Below are 17,443 nucleotides of genomic sequence, written 5' to 3'. Positions count from 1 at the left end.
TGGTTACTGTCGTGCCGATTAAATTACTGAGACGCATCAGCTGATTGTGTGACGTCACTGATAACGGTTGCTTAATGATTCGCCACCGAACATTTTTTTTTAGCAGTTTCAGTACTCTCTTTCGTACCTGGATACCGGCAGAGCGCAGAGAACTGCGTGTGCCGAGCGCGTGCGGGTGGCAGATAATCTCGGAAAATTATCGGCAATGTTGGAAGAATTTTCCGGAATTGCGTTTGGCACTGCCCCTACATAAAAGCATCTCAGATAATTTTCAATATCGAAGGAGAATCGAACAACTTCAGGGCATAGTCAGGATGAGGAATCTTTTTTACTGTGCCTAGCTATGCCATGGCGCGTGTATTTGTTTCCAGGTCGCTAGAGACTTTTTGCGTAGATAATTCTAGAGGAATTTGTTGGCATCTTGCGATTTTAGAAATGTCTCTAGTTTTATCGAGGCCTCGGGGACCAGTACAAGCTGTCGTGCCGGGGTCTTGATTTTGGCGGCGAATTCAATGTGGTGATGGCTGGAGCGATTCTCGTGTTATTCATGTGTGTTTACAAAGTCGCAACTGAACACATGTATTGTGTTTGCAAATGATGGTGTGGTTGGCCACTGAGCTCTCTGCAGGTTCAGTTTCCTAGAATTGCCGATTTTGGGTGTAAAGCAACATCATATGGGGAGGAGTTTTTCACTCCTTTTCCCCATATTTTTTGTGATTTTTTCACTCCCGGCTGACATCGTCTAATCACACGTGCCAAACTCCTATTTCTCTTTCTGGGGTTTTCAAATGTTATCCAAAACCGAGCTCACTTGAAACCACCAAGCATAAACGAGGCTCCACAGAACCTAGACACCTATGGCTATGTCCTGCCTCACCTACATCTTAATCATGTCTATGTATGCACAGCGCAAGGGCGCTAGGTACCTCCAATCCCAAGAACCCCAGCGACTCCAGCCGCTTGCACGTATTAAGTTTGGTTTGTTTACAAAATGCATTACAACGGGCAGCTGTGTGCCAAATGCAAGGTTTTCACGCATCCCCTATTTTTTCGTCTCACCACCGCACCACGAAAGCAGAGCCTAGTGCAAACACCAGCAAGGCCTGGTATATAATTTTACTCCACGTGTGTCTTTTTCCCCGAGGAAACTTGACCACTAAACTGCATCACTCCCGAAATGCGGGAATGAAGGATTCAAGAAATGCCTTCTAAATTAAATTTAGAAAATGAATACCACCATTTGAGAACTTGTTTTAACAGGTTTTAAGTCAAATCAGCTGATAACACAATTTTGCCAGAAAAGTACCAGTCTTGTATTTATTTAACTGCTTTCCTTTTTCTTAGTATCATACCAGTGCGATACCACTTTATTCTTCCCCCCTTTTTGATGGTCTTTAGAGGGACCATGTGTTGCTTAAAATGTTGACCAATTTCTCTGCAAGATTTTCCAACTGCAAACTTGTACGTATTTCATACATAAATTGGATTAATTCGCCAGCCGCCCAAACATGTTTGATATGTACCCAAGAGTGAACAATTCACAGGGAATAAAGGAGACAATTTGAACCACGAAACTTATTTTTACCGCCATTTTTACCCCGTTAAACCCTTGTTTAAACGTTTTCTTGGTTCATGGCGGTGCTCAATAATGATAAATCTAAGCCTTTCGAGTGTCTAACTCACCAGGCTACCTGACAAGGCCATCCTAATACTCCCATATAGAGCTTTGGGACAGAGCTGACGCAGCTAATGCAGAAGTGCTTGATGGCGAATTTCTGCCCTTTGAAGGTGTTTATCATGCATACCTCTTGCTTGTTTCGCATTTTAATCTCGTAGGTTGGTGGGCGTGACTGATATTTATATTTGGTGGGTGAGTGGGTGATTCTGTCTGCCAGCAGACCACACAAGAGGTACTGACTTTTTGTTTTGAGGGAGCAGGAAGAAGCCGGTAAACCTTCTGCGAACCAAGTAATTGCTTACCTTACGTGCTTTGAACACATGATTGGTAACTAGAGTTAGCCATTTTCTGTTTCAATCAATCGAGTTTTGTCAGAAGACAAATTATGATGCCACAGGGCATGCATTGGGCTTATTTTGTTCCACATTTTCGATTATTTGTCTCAAAGTTCTTGAAGTGGTCCCTCATGGTTGCTTTAAGCAGATGTTTTCTATAGTTGTCATGGTTTGGTGACTGGCAAATGACTGTACTGTGTATATGCACTATACACACACAGGGATACTCCAAGCTGCATAGCAATTATAATATGAGTTCAATATTATTATGTATCAAATACACCATCCTATTTAAATCATTAAGCCAACATGTCAAAAAATTGGTTAAGTGCATGGCAAGTGTCAATAGAAATTGTGCCAGAATCCGTAGCTCACAACTGCTGCTGTGATACAAACAGGTTAGACAGGATGAGATGAAGTAAGGTCTCTTTGCGTTAGCATAGTTAGGCTACTTTCATGGAATAAGCACTGGTATTTTGTAAGAAACAGTTATAAAATAGTTGTTTTCCTTGACCCCATCTCAACAAAAGCCAGAGGTATGTCTATTGTGTTTGACTTGGTGATGGGCTGATGTGTAGGTATCCAAAGTTTTTTCTTTGAGCGTTACGCTTGCTGCATTTTCTGTTATTTTGTTACTGAATTTCTTTGCTTTGTTTTGTGTTAAAGTGCTGCGGAAGGGAAGTGCAAAGTGCAGCATCAAATTATTTGTGTTAATAATTGTTTATGCTCATTGCATTGTCATGAAATAACTATGCTTCAATGTATTCTGTTTCACTTTAACGGCTTAAGATGTTAAAAACCAGGAAGTTTTGTCAGGTTTATGATTTTACGTCCACGCCAACTTGAAATAGATGTCTTTATTTGCTGAAGCATCAGTCACGAGGTCATAAGTTCCACCTTTTGTGACTTGATTTTGTCATCCCTGCACGTCTTTTTGCGATGGTATTTTTCACTCCCACCCTAGTTCAAAAGCAATTCTAGCTCCCTGGGTTAGAATGAGCCCACTGCAGGTCAGAATGGGACATCCACGGGCCAGAGTGAGCCCTCGTTACGGCAGAATGGGCTCTTTACATGCCAGAATGGGTCTTCTGCAGACCTGAATGAACCCTTCTACAGGCTGGCATGGACCCTCCATAGTCGATAATATGTTCTCTGCATGTTAGAATGGGCCCTCTACAGGTCAGAATGGCCCGCCCCTTACAGACTTAAATGTGCTCCACACAGCTTGTAATGGGCCCTCTGCAGGCCGGAATGGGCCCTCCGCAGCCAACAATGACTCTTCTTCAGGTCACAATGGGTCCCCCGCAGGCCAAAATTGGCCCTCCACAGTCAATAATAAGCCCTCTGCTGGCCAGAATGGGTCCTCCACAGACTACAGTGCAAGGAACTGCAGTCTAATGAAATGGGCCCCTAGGGTTCAGGCTGACAGAGAGCCAACTGTTTGGTGCCCGTGGTATCTGGCCGACCGAGACACTTACATTATGACAAGGTGTCATCAAACGGTGCAAGAGGACCTCTGACGATGGGCGGACCCAGAGGGGGAGGGGGTCACGCCCTTTAGGCTCCGAGGGGGGGGGGAGCCCTTTGCTCCGAGGACGACCATAGCTGTCAGAATGGACGCAGTTTTTTGACACAGAACATAGCGAAATCGGTTCGTCTTTGGACTTCCAGGCGACCAATAACAGTCTAAGCGGAAGTTACCGGCCCTCTAGCAAACAACAATTATTTTTCACTGAATGAGAGGGCGGTGATTTGGAGATCTTAAGACTGCTTACGCTATCCAGAAGCCCAACGCTGTTTCTGGGCCCCTATTTTTCGTTGCTTTTGATTTCTTTGCTTTTGCTCGCAGAGCCCTGCACTGTTGATGGGCCCTTCTCGCCAGCGTGTCGGGGCACTCTTTTTCAGTTATGGGCCTTCCATGAATTCTTAACATTCGCCTGAAACGCTCTATACGCCAGAGCCGAGGGCCCGATTTGTTGACATGCCGGAGTATTATCGGCTGCTCAGGGGCCCTTCATGTTGGTCACAGTTAAGCTACCAGCACACTCAAGATGTGCTCGTGGGCCCTCTATATTTGTCTAGGGCCCTTCCAATTTTCCAACACTTGCTTAGGGCCCTACTCTCTTGTCTGGGGCCCATCTGTTAACCTACCTGGGCTGATTCGGTCGTTTAGGGGCCTCCAAATCAGGTCTTGAGAGCTTTCTATTTGAATGGAGTGCTCTATGCACTTGTGGGGGCCCTATCCGTTAACCTGCTCGGATGCACTAGATTGTTCGGGGCCCTGCACATTGGTTTTTGGTATTTGAATGCAGGGCTCAACATTCCCTTTAGGGCCCATCTGACGGCCTGCATGGGCACACTCGATCGTTCAGGGGCCCTCCACACTGAGTTTTGGGCACTTCTTATTTGAATGAAGGGCCCTACACTCTTGTCAGGTCCCCATCTGATAACCCGCTCGGGCACACTCGATCGTTCGGGGGCCTCTTTCGTCGGGTCTTGGGTCTTGGGTACTTCCCTTTTTTAATGGAGAGCCCTGCGCTCTTGTCGGGGTCCTATCTTTTATCCTGCCCTGGCCCACTCAATCGTTGGGGGTCCTCTACATTGTGCCGTGGGTGTTTCTCATCTGAATGGAGAGCGTTATCCTCTTGTCGGGGTCCCCCATCTTTTACCCTGCTGGGGCACACTTGATTGCTGGGGCCCTCCACACTGTGTCCTAAGTACTCGTTATTGGAATAGAGAGCCCTACGCAATTACCGGGGGCCCCACCTGTTCACCTCCCCAGGCACACTGGATTGTTGAAGGGCCCTGAACTTCGTGCATTGGCATGTGAATGTAGGGCTCTTCGCTCCTGTCAGGGGTCATGGGATAGCCTGTGCGTATACACTCGATCTTTCGGGGCCCTCTACACCAGGTCTTGGCACTTGTTATTTGTATGGAGGGCCTTACGTTCTTGTTGGGGCTCCTTCTGATAGCCTGCTCTGGCCCACTTGATCGTTCAAGTGTCCTCTACATTGTGCCGTGGGTATTTCTCATTTGAATGGAGGGCCCTATGCTCCTTTTGGGTTTCTCCATGTGGTACACTGCTAGGGCACACTCGGCCGTTCAGGGGTCATCTAAAATGGGTCTTTAGTACTTCCTATTTGCATGGAGGGTCCCACGCACCTGTCGGGGCCATATTTGTTAACCTGGTCGGGTGCACTCGATAGTTTGGGCCCTTCACGTTGTGCCGTGGGTATTGATTATTTGGATGGGGTGTCCTAGGTTTCGGGTTCTTTCTATTTCCTAGAAGGGCCTTGTGCTGCTGCTGGGGCCAATATAAGATAAGGCGCTGCGTCACTCGATGCTCAGGGGCCCTTTGCAGTGACCTAGGGCTCTTTCGCTTCGATGTCGATTGCGGAGGACCCGTCACTCCCTTCGCGGCCCTTTCCGTCAACCTGCCCGAACGTTTTTTTATCGCACAGGGGCATTCACTCACGCACGCTGGTCTTGGATACGCACACGGACACCAGCCCTTTATACAAATGGCCCTTTGCCCTGGCCGGGTCCTATATGTCAGCCTGCTGGGGCACTCCCGATCGTACAGCAGCCTATCATGGTGTTCTTGGGTTCTTCTCACTTGCCCTCAGGACCCCGTGGTTGTTAACGGAAGCCTTTTTTGGCCTGCCGCGGCATTCATGATCGCTCAGGTTTCGTCATTGCTGGCCTTGGTGCCTTAGTCTGAGAGCAGCAGCGGGATATGCGCCGATGAATTTTCACGCGTAACGGTCGAGCAAAATCTTACGTGCCGGTGTCGGCGTCGTGTGACATTTCTGTTGGTTGTTAAATTTGTGACACTTATTATACTTATGCATCACATTCTTATCCATTTCATATGGTATTTTTCAATGCTAGGATATTTTGTACTCCTTCATAACAAACAAAGCAGGAACTCGGCAGTTGTCATCAGTCATCAACTCGTCACATGGACCAGCCGGCTAGCTGTAAATGTGCTAGGGTTCAAGCTCTTGATTGTATTGGTATGTAGCAACCAACGTTAGCTTATTTTGCCAATTTCTTTCCGAAAAAACTTAGCCTTAAAATGACAGGATTCGCCATGATCTGGAGAAAGTCAATGAGCTTCACGTATGCACATACGTAGCATGCCAGGTTTGCTGGGGATGCGAACAGCAAGATGGGTTTCGGTATAAAAAATAGCATGCTAAGAATCTTAAAATTCGATGGCCGGACTCTGAAGATTTTTTGGGTGAGGGGGTTAAATTATATGTGTCCAACAACCTTGCTTCCCCCCTTGGCGAGATCCTTGACCGTCCTGCCTCCGACTGACAATTAAGGATACGATCCTACGGGTCGCGATTCTTCATTTAGCCTACAGGGAGTCCTTCGAGGTTTAAAGTCCTCCAACCGAGCCCTGATTGTCGGTTCCGCTGGGCCGTTCAGGCCCTTCTTCAGGCCTTATCGAAAACTTCTTTTGGTCGGCTCGGGACCTGTTGAAAACACTGGACCCTGTTAGGCACTGCAGGCCCCTGACTGATGCAGGGGCCCGACTAGTGTAAATCGCTAACCCGACTTTGTAGTTGATTGCGAAGTGCGCCCTCAGGTCCATATCAATACGGGACGCACTGTGCGGTACTGGTGTTGCCTGACCGACTTCTAGGCCCATATTGGCTCTGGGGTTTCCTGATCGGCGCAAAGGGCTCCCTGTCATTTTAGGGTCCGTCCCTGAAGACTGGAAATCCCAAATAACACCCGGCCAGCACTTCATGCCCTTAAGCCATCCCATCGGGTACTTGATTTTCGGATCCGATGGGCCCTCCAGGCTCTTTGGGCATCCTCGAACACTTCCTCTGGTCGACCTGGCCGCTTTGCCAACAGAGATCCCCCTGTTAGGTGCTGTCAGCCCATAGCAGGCGCTGGAGCCCCGAATGACGTAAATCACTGGCTTCTGCTTTGCCCCTGCTTGGGGAATGGACCGTCAGGCCCATGCGGACACGGAGCCAACTGTGTGTATTTGGTGAAGTCTGACCAACATATAGAGCCTTATATAGGACGACGACCTTATCAACTTAAAAGGCTCCTGATCAGCGCGCAGGGCCCTCTAGATGGCATTAAACTGCCCGGGCCTGCGGCCCGGGCCCCTCAATGAAACTTCCAGTCGGCCTGTAGGGCCCTTCGGGCTCTCAAATTGGGTGCGTAATTGAAGGTGCCGACGGGCCCGAAGGGCCTCTGAAACCTAAGGGGCACGTGCATTCGGCCCCCTCCCCCCCTGTCTGCTCCACTGATTACCAATGTAAGTGCATAGGGAGCCAATGATTCAATCATTTATAATAATTCAGGAGTAATTTTAGACATGGATGCCCCACAACCCTCTTGAAACAATAATTATTTGAAAGGCTGGTGCGATTTGACCCGACCCGTGTTTGGAACATGTTTGCACCAGGTTCAGGTTCAGCATAAACTTTCAGTGGGCAAGGTTTATTAAGGAACTGAAGAAGCTTCCTCCTCGCCCGCCCTCCCTGCCTCCCTGCAAACTGGGACTGGTTCCCAAAACTGCCCCTATTTGGCATGTTTGCCTTCCCAACGTCACGCAGCATGCCAGTGCGTTTAGTAGCACTCATCTTCTTAAGCTGGCAGCATTGCTGGTGAATCCAGTCAGAACTTCCAGCCTCACCGTGAGATATTTCGGGAGGAAACGCCTCTAGCGACTTGGAAACAAAGCTACGCTGACATCTTCTTTGCTATTTTAGATGTACATGGCGCATGGGAGACGAACCTGGGGTGTAATTTCCGGACCTGCCCTGCGTAGGTGGGGATATTCGTGGACGGGCAGCGGAGACGTAATTATTCGTTGAATACGTTGCCATCGACCGAACGCACCCATAAAAAAGAGGTGAATTGCTTGAAGAAGACTGGATTGTGTACGCTTAAGGTGGCAGACCAGCCGAGGGGGCAGGGGGGAGGGGCTCGATGGGGCTCAATTTAGCAGCTTTCCGCTCTGTTTGGGGCAAGAGGCAATGATATTTGATGGGCAAAGGCTTTAGTGGTCCTCAAGGCTTTAGTGGTCCCACTCTGTAACTGATGGCCCGTGCTGCTCTGCTCAATATGGGTCAGAATGGCAATGAATACCCCTACTGCTCTGCTTGAGATAGGTCAGAATCCTACTGCATTTGAAAGCAGGCATCATGATAGCTTTATCAAATTTGTAGCATTAAAAAATGTTGTTATCAGAAATGCTTCAAAAAGAAGTAATTAAAAAGTCATGGTTAACCCACTGAAAGGATAACCAACTGGATGTTTCAGTACAGGCAATGGACAAGATCCTGAAGGGCATCCTGAAATACAGACACACCTTTAGACATGGCATGGTGGAGCAGTTTGAGCAAGTCAAGGATAATCCCATTGTAAGCCAGTTGTCAAATAGAAGAGGTTGCATACACTTAAGTGTTATTTGGTTTTGGGAAAGTTTGTGTATCTATTGATTATTTTATTATATTTTCCTTTGCCAACAGGATTATATTTGTACAACATTCCTGTAAATTTAGGTTTCAGTACGGGCTCTTTTACGCGAGGTATCTGTGGGTGTACTCCTTGTGACACAGTTGTCATATTATTACCATACAAGATAGTCAACTGAAGGTGCCATTGAATATACAACAATTTTTGTTGGTTATGCCTGAAAGCCCTATTAGGTAGCATGATTTTCTATTGCTCTACAAATGACTGTCTGAAACTTGTGTTTATGCTATCTCTGATACCAGGTCAAGTTCAGCTGGGTATGAATTTGTGTTTCAGCCTAAAGCAATATTCTTCACCTGCATGGATAGTCGGATGCTGCCAACTCGTTTCACATACACCAATGTGGGTGACATGTTTATAGGTGAGTATGAAGGGATTTTAAGTGATATGCCACTGGGCACATGTGTGCTGTAGTGTAATAGTACTTAGTTTTGTTAGTGACACCACCATGTGACTCTGTGTCTCAAACACTCCTGCCTGTTGTGGACTGCTGCCCACTTGGTGCCCTTCATTGCCTAGGGCTGGTAACCTGTTGCCCTATATCATGTGACACTATTCATGTGGTAATCACCAACATATAATCAAAGAGAGCTGCCACTGGCAGCCTGGTGCCAGTCAGTGAGCAAGCCTGGTGTTTGTCCATTTGGTGCAGTATGTACTGCTGACAACTGTTTGCCCTACAGTTTAGTTAGGAAGGACCCCAGTGAGACTCCCTGCATGCATTCTCATCAGTGAGTAACCCTGGTCATCTGACATCTTTCAGTGCGCAACGCCGGCAACCTGGTGCCACACGCGAAGCTTTATGACACCGAGACGGTATCTACGGAGCCGGCGGCGCTGGAGCTGGGCTGCATCGTCAATGGCATCAAAAATGTCATCATCTGTGGGCACTCTGACTGCAAGGTGCTGCCTGCTGACAGTCTCTGCTGGTCCTCGACCTGGGCCGCAGCGACGATCCCTTCAGGATAGGGGTCGGCCCGAATAGCTGGGGCGAGTGAAACCGTGCGAAGCACGGTGTATGCGTCACGGCGATCAAGTGACCATGTAGCCGCGTCATGTCAGCCATGATAACTGATACGACCTTTCTCACGCAGACGTCCCTTCATGTCATGATATGTGAAGTCAAGATAGTCAATAAATTGCACATTTGGTTTGCTTGTGATCGAACCTGTTTGGACTCTCGTTACTGTCGCTGGTCGGGCTGCCGTATCGTTACGTAACTGAATCCCGTCACTGCTTCTGGTCCGACTGCCGTGTCGTTACGTAATGGGATCCCCCGTTATTGTCGCTGGTCAGATTGGGCCGTTACCGTCGGTGGCGTGACACATGCGGCGTCCGCTTCGCAGGCGATGAACCTGCTGTACGACCTGCGGGACCCTGCGCTGGCGACGCCGGAGAAGCTGCACATGTCGCCGCTCTCCGCCTGGGTCTGTCGGCACGGTTCCAACAGCCTGACCAAGCTGATGCAGATGCAGGTGTCAGACTTCAAGGCGCCGCTCGTCTTCGAGGGCGAGCTGCCCATGCGCCGCTTCGTGGCCTACATCGACCCGGAGAACCAGTTCAACATCACCGACAAGCTGTCTCAGGTGCGTGCTGGCGCGCGTGCGCTCCCGTGCCACTGCCGAGCCAGTGCGCCCTATCGCAGGATCCTCGTGCCAGAAAGGCCACCACACACTGGATAGTCATGATAGCGATGCTCGTGGCGGGTCTCTACACCCGCCCGTAGAGACCCCACCTGCCCGCCAGATATGTAATGGCGACACTGATCATAGAACATCTTCTTGCGTTTGTGATCGCCACAGCTTCTTTACGGGGGCCGCTCCCTATCGTGGTTACCAGGTGTTACCAGGTGGTGAATGCTGCATGTGCCACGGCACGAGACGTTGGCCGTGCTACTGTCACTGAAGCACAAGCATCTAGGCCTGGTGTTTGCTGCTGGATTGGCACACATTAGTGTTTTTTACTTGAAACACCTTGAATGTAAGTGGATGTGGGTGCATGGTGTACACTGACCATTCGCGTCCCTGCGCCCGCCAGGTAAACACGCTGCAGCAGCTGCAGAACGTCTCGTCGTACGGCTTCTTGAAGCGCGGTCTGACGCGCGGCGAGATCCACATCCACGCGCTCTGGTTCGACATCTACACCGGCAACATCCACTACTTCTCGCGCCAGCAGAAGCGCTTCGTCGACGTCAACGAGGACACGCTGCCGCAGATCTCGGAGGAGGTGCGCACTTTCTTCTCAGGACGGCAGTGAGGTGGTGTCCGTCAGCCCGTGGAGAGCTGGAGCCCGCCGATCGTCGCTCGGACAGGAACAGATGCCCGCCTGCCCGCCCGTGGATAGCGGCTGGAGGCTCCCCCTCGCTTGTGAACTGAAGCCGGAGCCCCTCCCCCACCTATGGGTGGGAGCCGAGGCTCCCTCCCCACCTGTGAGCAGGGCCGGGAACAAGCTGCCGGAGATAGAAGGGCCTGTGGTGTCCAACAGCACGCCCTTGGGCGGGGCCGGCAACAGGCCGCCGCTGGTAGAACTGCCCGCCTGTGGGCGGGGCCCGGTCGTGAGGTCGCTCTTCTGTAGAAGGCGGTTCGGTAGTGACGTCGCACTATGCCGCCTTCCCACCCGGCTGTGGGCGGAGTCCAGTGACGACCAGTAGATCAGTGCTCTGCCGGCCCGTGCGTGTCATGACCTTGCAGTGAGGCCTGCCTGCTGAGGCTTGTGTGGCCTTTCGGGAGGGAGGGGGATGGTCCCAGCTCTGCCGGCGGTGCACGGCCGACAGGCAAGGTGTCCCTCTGATAGTCTCTCGGTGCTCAGTGGTTGAACGATTCGCTCATTATGGTTGCGCTTGCGTTTGTGGCAAAGGTTGGAATGTGTGATGGCTTTTTAGGCTCTGTTGCTCACATCCCTGTTTGATATTTGTTTCTCGGAAACGCAACATAGCGACTGCAATTGTTTACTTGGGACTTTCTTTTGAGGTAAGTTTATGGTAGCATCATTGCCATGGTGCAGTTAAAGTCATATCTTATCTCCTTGTAATCTGATTTGTTACATTATGCATGACATGACAATAATCATTCCCTTTGTAGGCAGCGGTAGTGCCTTATTTGTTTACTGACCTAGCTGGAGATGGGCGTTTTATTAGCCGCTAGCTTGCAATGTATCCCCAAACGCTGTTAACTCAGGGAACTCAAATGAGTGGTGTATGAGTTACGGTTGTGTGGTGCACATTAAGCGTTCCTTTTTTCTTTTCTTTGTAGGGAGGCTGCATGTTATGAGGTGGAACAGTGTGTGTGATATCCAAGTCTTGTCTGCAGATGTGATAAGCTGTGGTGCTGGAGCACTGGGGTCTATGTCTGACATTGAACGTTGGTCTTAGTTCGAGCGGTTTTACCAGTGGATGTGATAAGTTGCAACAGCTTCTGAAAAGTTTATGTTTATTGGTGTTCTTGTTGGCCAAAAATGTATGATTATGGAGATTGTGACCATTCAAAAACGTCTTTATTTATAATGACGAGAGTATAATTAAAGATCAATCTTCCATCGAAGTACAACATTCTGCAATTGATCCAGTCTTAGCCGTGGAGTGCTGAGTTTCTTGGAAGCATGAGAACACCAACAAACATCAAGACAATGCGTTGTAGACGTGCCCGAGTAGTGGTTTCGTATTCTAATGGCAAGCCTAGATAGTTTTGCGCGGGTGCATCTCGTGCTATGCTTTAGCCGATAAAAAGACTCGTGTTCACGGTGTATGGTGCACGCGTTCAGTACCTGTAGTTTCGTCAGTAACTTTTGTGTCCTCTACTATGTTACTGATCGTCTCAGTTCGTCATGGACCCAACGCGATTAGTTTCCATAAAAGTGCCATCTCCGATAGATGGTTCAGACCGTACCCCACCAAGCGCCGCGCGTGCACAGTAGTGTTCGTTGCCGCCCGGCTGCAGTGGACCGTTTTGTGGATATCGGTACCATGATCCGTCGTCGTCCGTTCATGTGCAAGCCGTTGAACATTGCTTTCCGTCCTGATGCGTTCATACCGCGTTTTCCGAACTTAACTTGCCGTCGTCCGAATGCTGCTCGCTAGCGCTATGACGCACAGTCCTGTTAGCAGCATTGTCCTTCTTGCCAGGACACATGATGGCTGCAGTTGTGCCTAACATTCACTGAGTACTGTGTTCTTTTTATCGAAAGCAACGGAACAGATAATTCGGTAGCTGGTGTAAAAAGCTAAGTGTGAATCTGCGTGCACATGGCCTAGTGTCCGGGCTCTCATGGTATGGGCGTCAATACTGTGGGATGGCTGCATTGTGCTCATGCCCAGCTGCTTTATAACGCCTTTATAGCAAAGTACAATGGACTGCGGTGTTGTCCGACGCTCCACGATTAACTAAAAAATACACACCTCCGAACAATCAGTCGTGCTTGTGGCATGACGCTGACGCTGACCGTGCACGAAGGTAAGTAGGGACGAGCTGGATTGGCCGAGCAATGCTGACTGGGCTCGTTACGTCAGGTCTGATCACGGATATTCCCCACCTCATTAGCTCGCTAGCTCACGTCGTATGTTTTCTGTCCGTTCCAAGGCGCGCACATACCCTACGTGGAATATGACGTGTGAGCAGAGGCGTTCGTCCTGGCAGCACCTCGCCTACAACTCGGAGGGGAGCGGCTGTTAAGGAGCACCTGTGAGCTGATAATTGTGTGTCGTACAGGGCATTTACCTGGGTCACAGCCTTTCACAGAGGCGTAGGACCAGAGGGTGTGTAAGGACCGTGGTCCATTATCGTTTTATGGAAATTCAAGTTTCGGTGATGCATGGGGAGAAATTACTTAAAATGCATGAGAGATGATGCGTGGGGAGAAATTACTTAATAATGAGTTGGTCCACCTTCTTTTTATGATGTTCATTCACACCTTTGGGCACAACAAATGCGCTATTTCATGGGAAACGCACTCCTTTTTCTTCAAAGGGACAGTGCTACGGTAGAGCTGGAAGGAACGATGCGCACTGAAATCAGGCAGCCCGAGTTGATGCGTGAATGCCTGCTCCTCACATCCACGGTGCACGCTTGTGGTGTCGCCTGACGCGTGCAGGCCTGCCATGTTGAAAACGCCCCACAGCTTGAGCGTTAGCGTGCAAGCTGCCTGATTTATGCCAGCTTAGACCTGCGGATTAAGACTTCCTGAGCAAATCTCTGCACCGTTGAAACCCGGCGGCATTTCCTGGATCAGAACTGAGTCAGAGGGCCATCTGGTGAGCTTTGTTCGCGTTACTCGTCTAGTTCCGACTTCAGCCACTGTTATAGATGGCGGTCTGTACCGGTTCGAAATGGGTTTGAGAAGTCTGGGGCATCATCGACTTCGCGTCAAGCTTTTACCTATTGGCCAAGGTGAGATGGAGGATGCGCCATCATTCACACTGTATGGCTGAGTCCAGGTGTGTGGCTGCATGCCAAAAGTTCCACCTCGGTAATCAGGCTGCATGTCCTTTCGCCACAATGACAACATGTGAAAAATAACCCTTTTTCGAATCTCGTTAATCTAGAATTTTTGGCAGGAAATGTGACGCGACCAACAGAAAGCGTGATATTTAAAAAACGCACCTTGTAGTTTTGCACAAAAATTGTCTTAGGGTGGCACTAGTTTCAATTCCGGTACCTGATCGTAACAATGTTTATATCGAACATGACCTATTTCAGTCAGAACGTTCACCGCAACGCTGTTTGCTTGCAAAGAATAACCCAGCCAAGAGCGTTTTCTTCTGTGCTGACCCGGTCGCCCATTCAAGTCAAACACGGTTGTATTTTTCTCGTAAAGGCTTTTCGAGCAACTGTGTGTCTCCCTTCCAGCTATTATCAGGTCATTGACATTTGAGCACCCTAATTATGCCTGTATGGCTAGAGCAGTATATATATATATTGTATGATACAATACCTGTATATGTATAAAGGTACATGGTTCCTGATCCCTGGACATTAGATGAAGGCAAGCAGTTCGGATGATCCAACAGTTACCGGCAGTTCAGATCACTGGAGTATACACCAGTTATGATCTCAGGTACATTTAGCATTCACGTAATTATATTTACCAAAGCTCCAATGATATTTGGAGCATGGTAAATGGGCATGTGGGCGGTGTTTTTCGTAAGTGATTTCTTAGAACACATCTCTGTCAGAAGAACTCTGAAAACTATGCAGAAATCCTATTTTGCGCTAATATTAAAAAGGCTTGTAAATACATATGCCTCAAAGCAATTTCTGCTGTTAAGCACGCTTTTTGGTTTTGCACAATCATTTAGAACCTGACAGGGGCTGATGCATATCCATACGCAGTTCTACATGGAACGTTTAAAGAACGTAAATTATCTAGCTCATAAACAACCGCACGACGGCTCCTGGGCGCGATTCAGCTTACCGACGACAGCCGAGTTAACAATAGCTGGGTTGGGCACAAAATGGCCGCTGTAGTCGACGCCCCCGGCCCCCCCCAAAAAAAACGATATTTTTACAATGGCTGAATTGTGGATCTGATAATGCCTGTTTGAGTGTCGAGATCCATGACGCATATTATGTCAGGCATGCCACGCCATGTTTGTTGAGAGTGCTACAAGAAGGACCAATAAGAAATCATCGCATTGGTGACCGCCGATATTCTCCACGGATACACCGATATCCACTCGTCCGGGTGGGAGGTCAATCTAACCCTCGGGGGTTTTACAACATAATTTCCGAACGCCGCGGCCTGTTTAGGCCCCTGTCAGTGGAGGCAATTTTAAGGCAATCGTTCAACCCGATGCAACGACGAAGCGCTGCGTAATGCCATACATCGCTGTGATAGTTCCTCAGGCAAGAAAACATTAAGGATTACGACAAATTTCACTGACCAAGGGTGAGGTATGAAGGTCAGACTGAGGTCTAAACTAACCTGCTTTCTGCTCGAGAGCTTCCTGTGTGGGCAGTTTCTCGTGCTCCTTTCAAGTTTATTACTAACAGTGACTCTGACAGACATCTTCCATGGGCTTCTTAAAGTTCAGGTAGCTCACTGATCTAAAATGGCCCCGGCCAACATTTCGTTTTCAGGAACATATCGCCAAGCGTAATCCTTGACGCTCATTCAAATGCAAATTCAAAACACTCCCGTAGGATTTTGGTAGCCCTGACCTTCTAAAATTAAAATAAGGTCGCTGACTTTGGATGACCACCTATGACCTTTTGCTTAGTGCACGAATCCAAGTTCAGGGGGCTCCACGAAGACGCCTTGGTCACTTTGGACACCAGTCTGAAATATGACCTAGTCGTACTTTATTTTATCCGAAAGTCAAGGCTTAGGAATCCCAAATTTTCACGCAAGTGAGTCCACATGCTGGCTAACCTACCGTGTGAATTTGGTGTTTCTACCCTTCTTATCTTTTTTAGATCCCGGGCGAAATTGACCCCACCCGAGCAAACGATATTTATCCGGTCGCCCAGGCGCTTGTTTAAGTCAAGTCTTTTACAAAGCTTTTTCCATGATCCTCCAACCCTCTTATCCTCTTTCTTACTTCATCCTGCATACTCGCGACACCCCGTCTTTCCGAGTCCGGCTGCGTGCGTCATCCATGCGTGTGCCGAGAGACCTCCTGGGAAGGAGTACCTCGACCGGGTACCCAGCGCACATGCTCAGGTTAAACCTCGTTAGTTGCCGCCCCCCCCCCCCCCCCAGGTGCATGCCAGCCTGCCCCACGGCTAACCATTCTCATTCATCCCATAGTCCTGAAATGATCATTTCTGGTCGAAAGGGCTCTAATCCAAACAACCAAACAACCAACTGTTTTCCATGCTAGATGTGCCCTTGCTTGATGTTTCCCTCCCATTGGCCCTTAATTGGGCCAATTCTTTACATAATTTGCGCACCGCTTGTAGGGCTCTCAGAGCAAAGAGAAAACAAACACAAATAAATCAGGCGAGTCTGCCACCACCTCCTACATGCTTCCTCAAATGTGAATTTCTAGTATCGTAAACCCTCCAACGAAACATCCCAAATCACGCGATTTTGTTCACACACAGTTTTTACAGTGGATCGAAGGTTCCGTTCTTTCATCACTGCGCTAGTTTCCGTATAGTTCATGAATTTCAGTTTATACGGAATTTTGGTTTGTAGGCCCACCCAGTGGCACTGGGGAAGTAAACCTTAGTCGCGTGCAATTTTAATCTGGCGTGAAACACCTGGCACGCCGACAGAAATGTCCCAGCGCTGCTCAATGGGCTCCGCGCGGTGGCGAGGCCTGCTGGCCTGGCGGCTTGTGTGGCCACCGTTTTCACATAACGATCGGGCCCGCGCCGCCGCGCCACTGCCGCCCCGGGGCCGTTAAACAACCGGCTCTAAATTAGCCGCGCGATAACTTCCATCAAACTGTTTAATTTGTCACTGGGGTGAGTGTCAGTTTCCGGGCGGGTCAGGTGTCATTTGTCACCGGCGGCGCGGCGGCGGCACTACAACAGCCGGTGCTGAGTCCTGTGAAAAATCGGGCAGCGCATTCGGCCGTCATTTGTCATCCGTTTAGAACTCGGTTACGTGGGGTGACGACGGGGCGCCGCGTGTTCGGGCACGGAGCCGTGCCAGTGACGCCGCCTCGTGCGCCGTTCCGCGGCACCCCGCCGGCTGGGGCGAGCTGGGGCAGCTGCTCCGTGTGCAGTTCCGCGGCGTCCCGCCGGCTGGGGCGAGCTGGGGCAGCTGCTCCGTCCGCCGTTCCGCGGCGTCCGTCAGCTGGGGCGGGCTGAGGCAGCTCCGGCGTGTGTCCCGGCGGCTCGCGGACTGCCTCACGCACAATCCCGGCGCGGCTGCATTATTTAGCAAGCTGCAGGGCAATCGCCGCCGGCTGGTGCTGTGCGGGCGCCAGAGCTCAGCTGCGGCAGCTAATGGTCTCGCCGGGGAAGCTCTCCCACAG

General features: G+C 49.6%; 1 protein-coding gene across 2 annotated transcripts; it reads left to right on the top strand.

Annotated features, from left to right (window-relative positions):
- Positions 1-7,801: 7,801 nt before the first annotated feature.
- LOC119097005 (beta carbonic anhydrase 1) lies at positions 7,802-12,932 on the top strand. Of its 2 annotated transcripts, none has more exons than XM_037220012.1 (6): positions 7,802-7,900; positions 8,316-8,411; positions 8,803-8,887; positions 9,290-9,429; positions 9,873-10,112; positions 10,564-12,932. In XM_037220012.1, the coding sequence occupies exons 2-6, from the start codon at positions 8,319-8,321 to the stop codon at positions 10,780-10,782; spliced, it is 777 nt and encodes a 258-aa protein (XP_037075907.1). In that variant the 5' UTR covers positions 7,802-7,900; positions 8,316-8,318; the 3' UTR covers positions 10,783-12,932. The 2 variants fall into 2 exon arrangements, with proteins under 2 accessions (XP_037075907.1, XP_037075908.1); XM_037220013.1 differs by lacking the exon at positions 7,802-7,900 and adding an exon at positions 8,044-8,159.
- The last annotated feature ends 4,511 nt before the right edge of the window (positions 12,933-17,443 follow it).

The sequence above is a fragment of the Pollicipes pollicipes genome, unplaced genomic scaffold (assembly GCF_011947565.3).
Source record: "Pollicipes pollicipes isolate AB1234 unplaced genomic scaffold, Ppol_2.1 Scaffold_4295;HRSCAF=5057_pilon_pilon_pilon, whole genome shotgun sequence".
Lineage (NCBI taxonomy): Eukaryota > Metazoa > Arthropoda > Thecostraca > Pollicipedomorpha > Pollicipedidae > Pollicipes > Pollicipes pollicipes.
The sequence above is the reverse complement of the archived record's forward strand: the minus strand, read 5'-3'. Positions and strand labels throughout refer to the sequence as shown.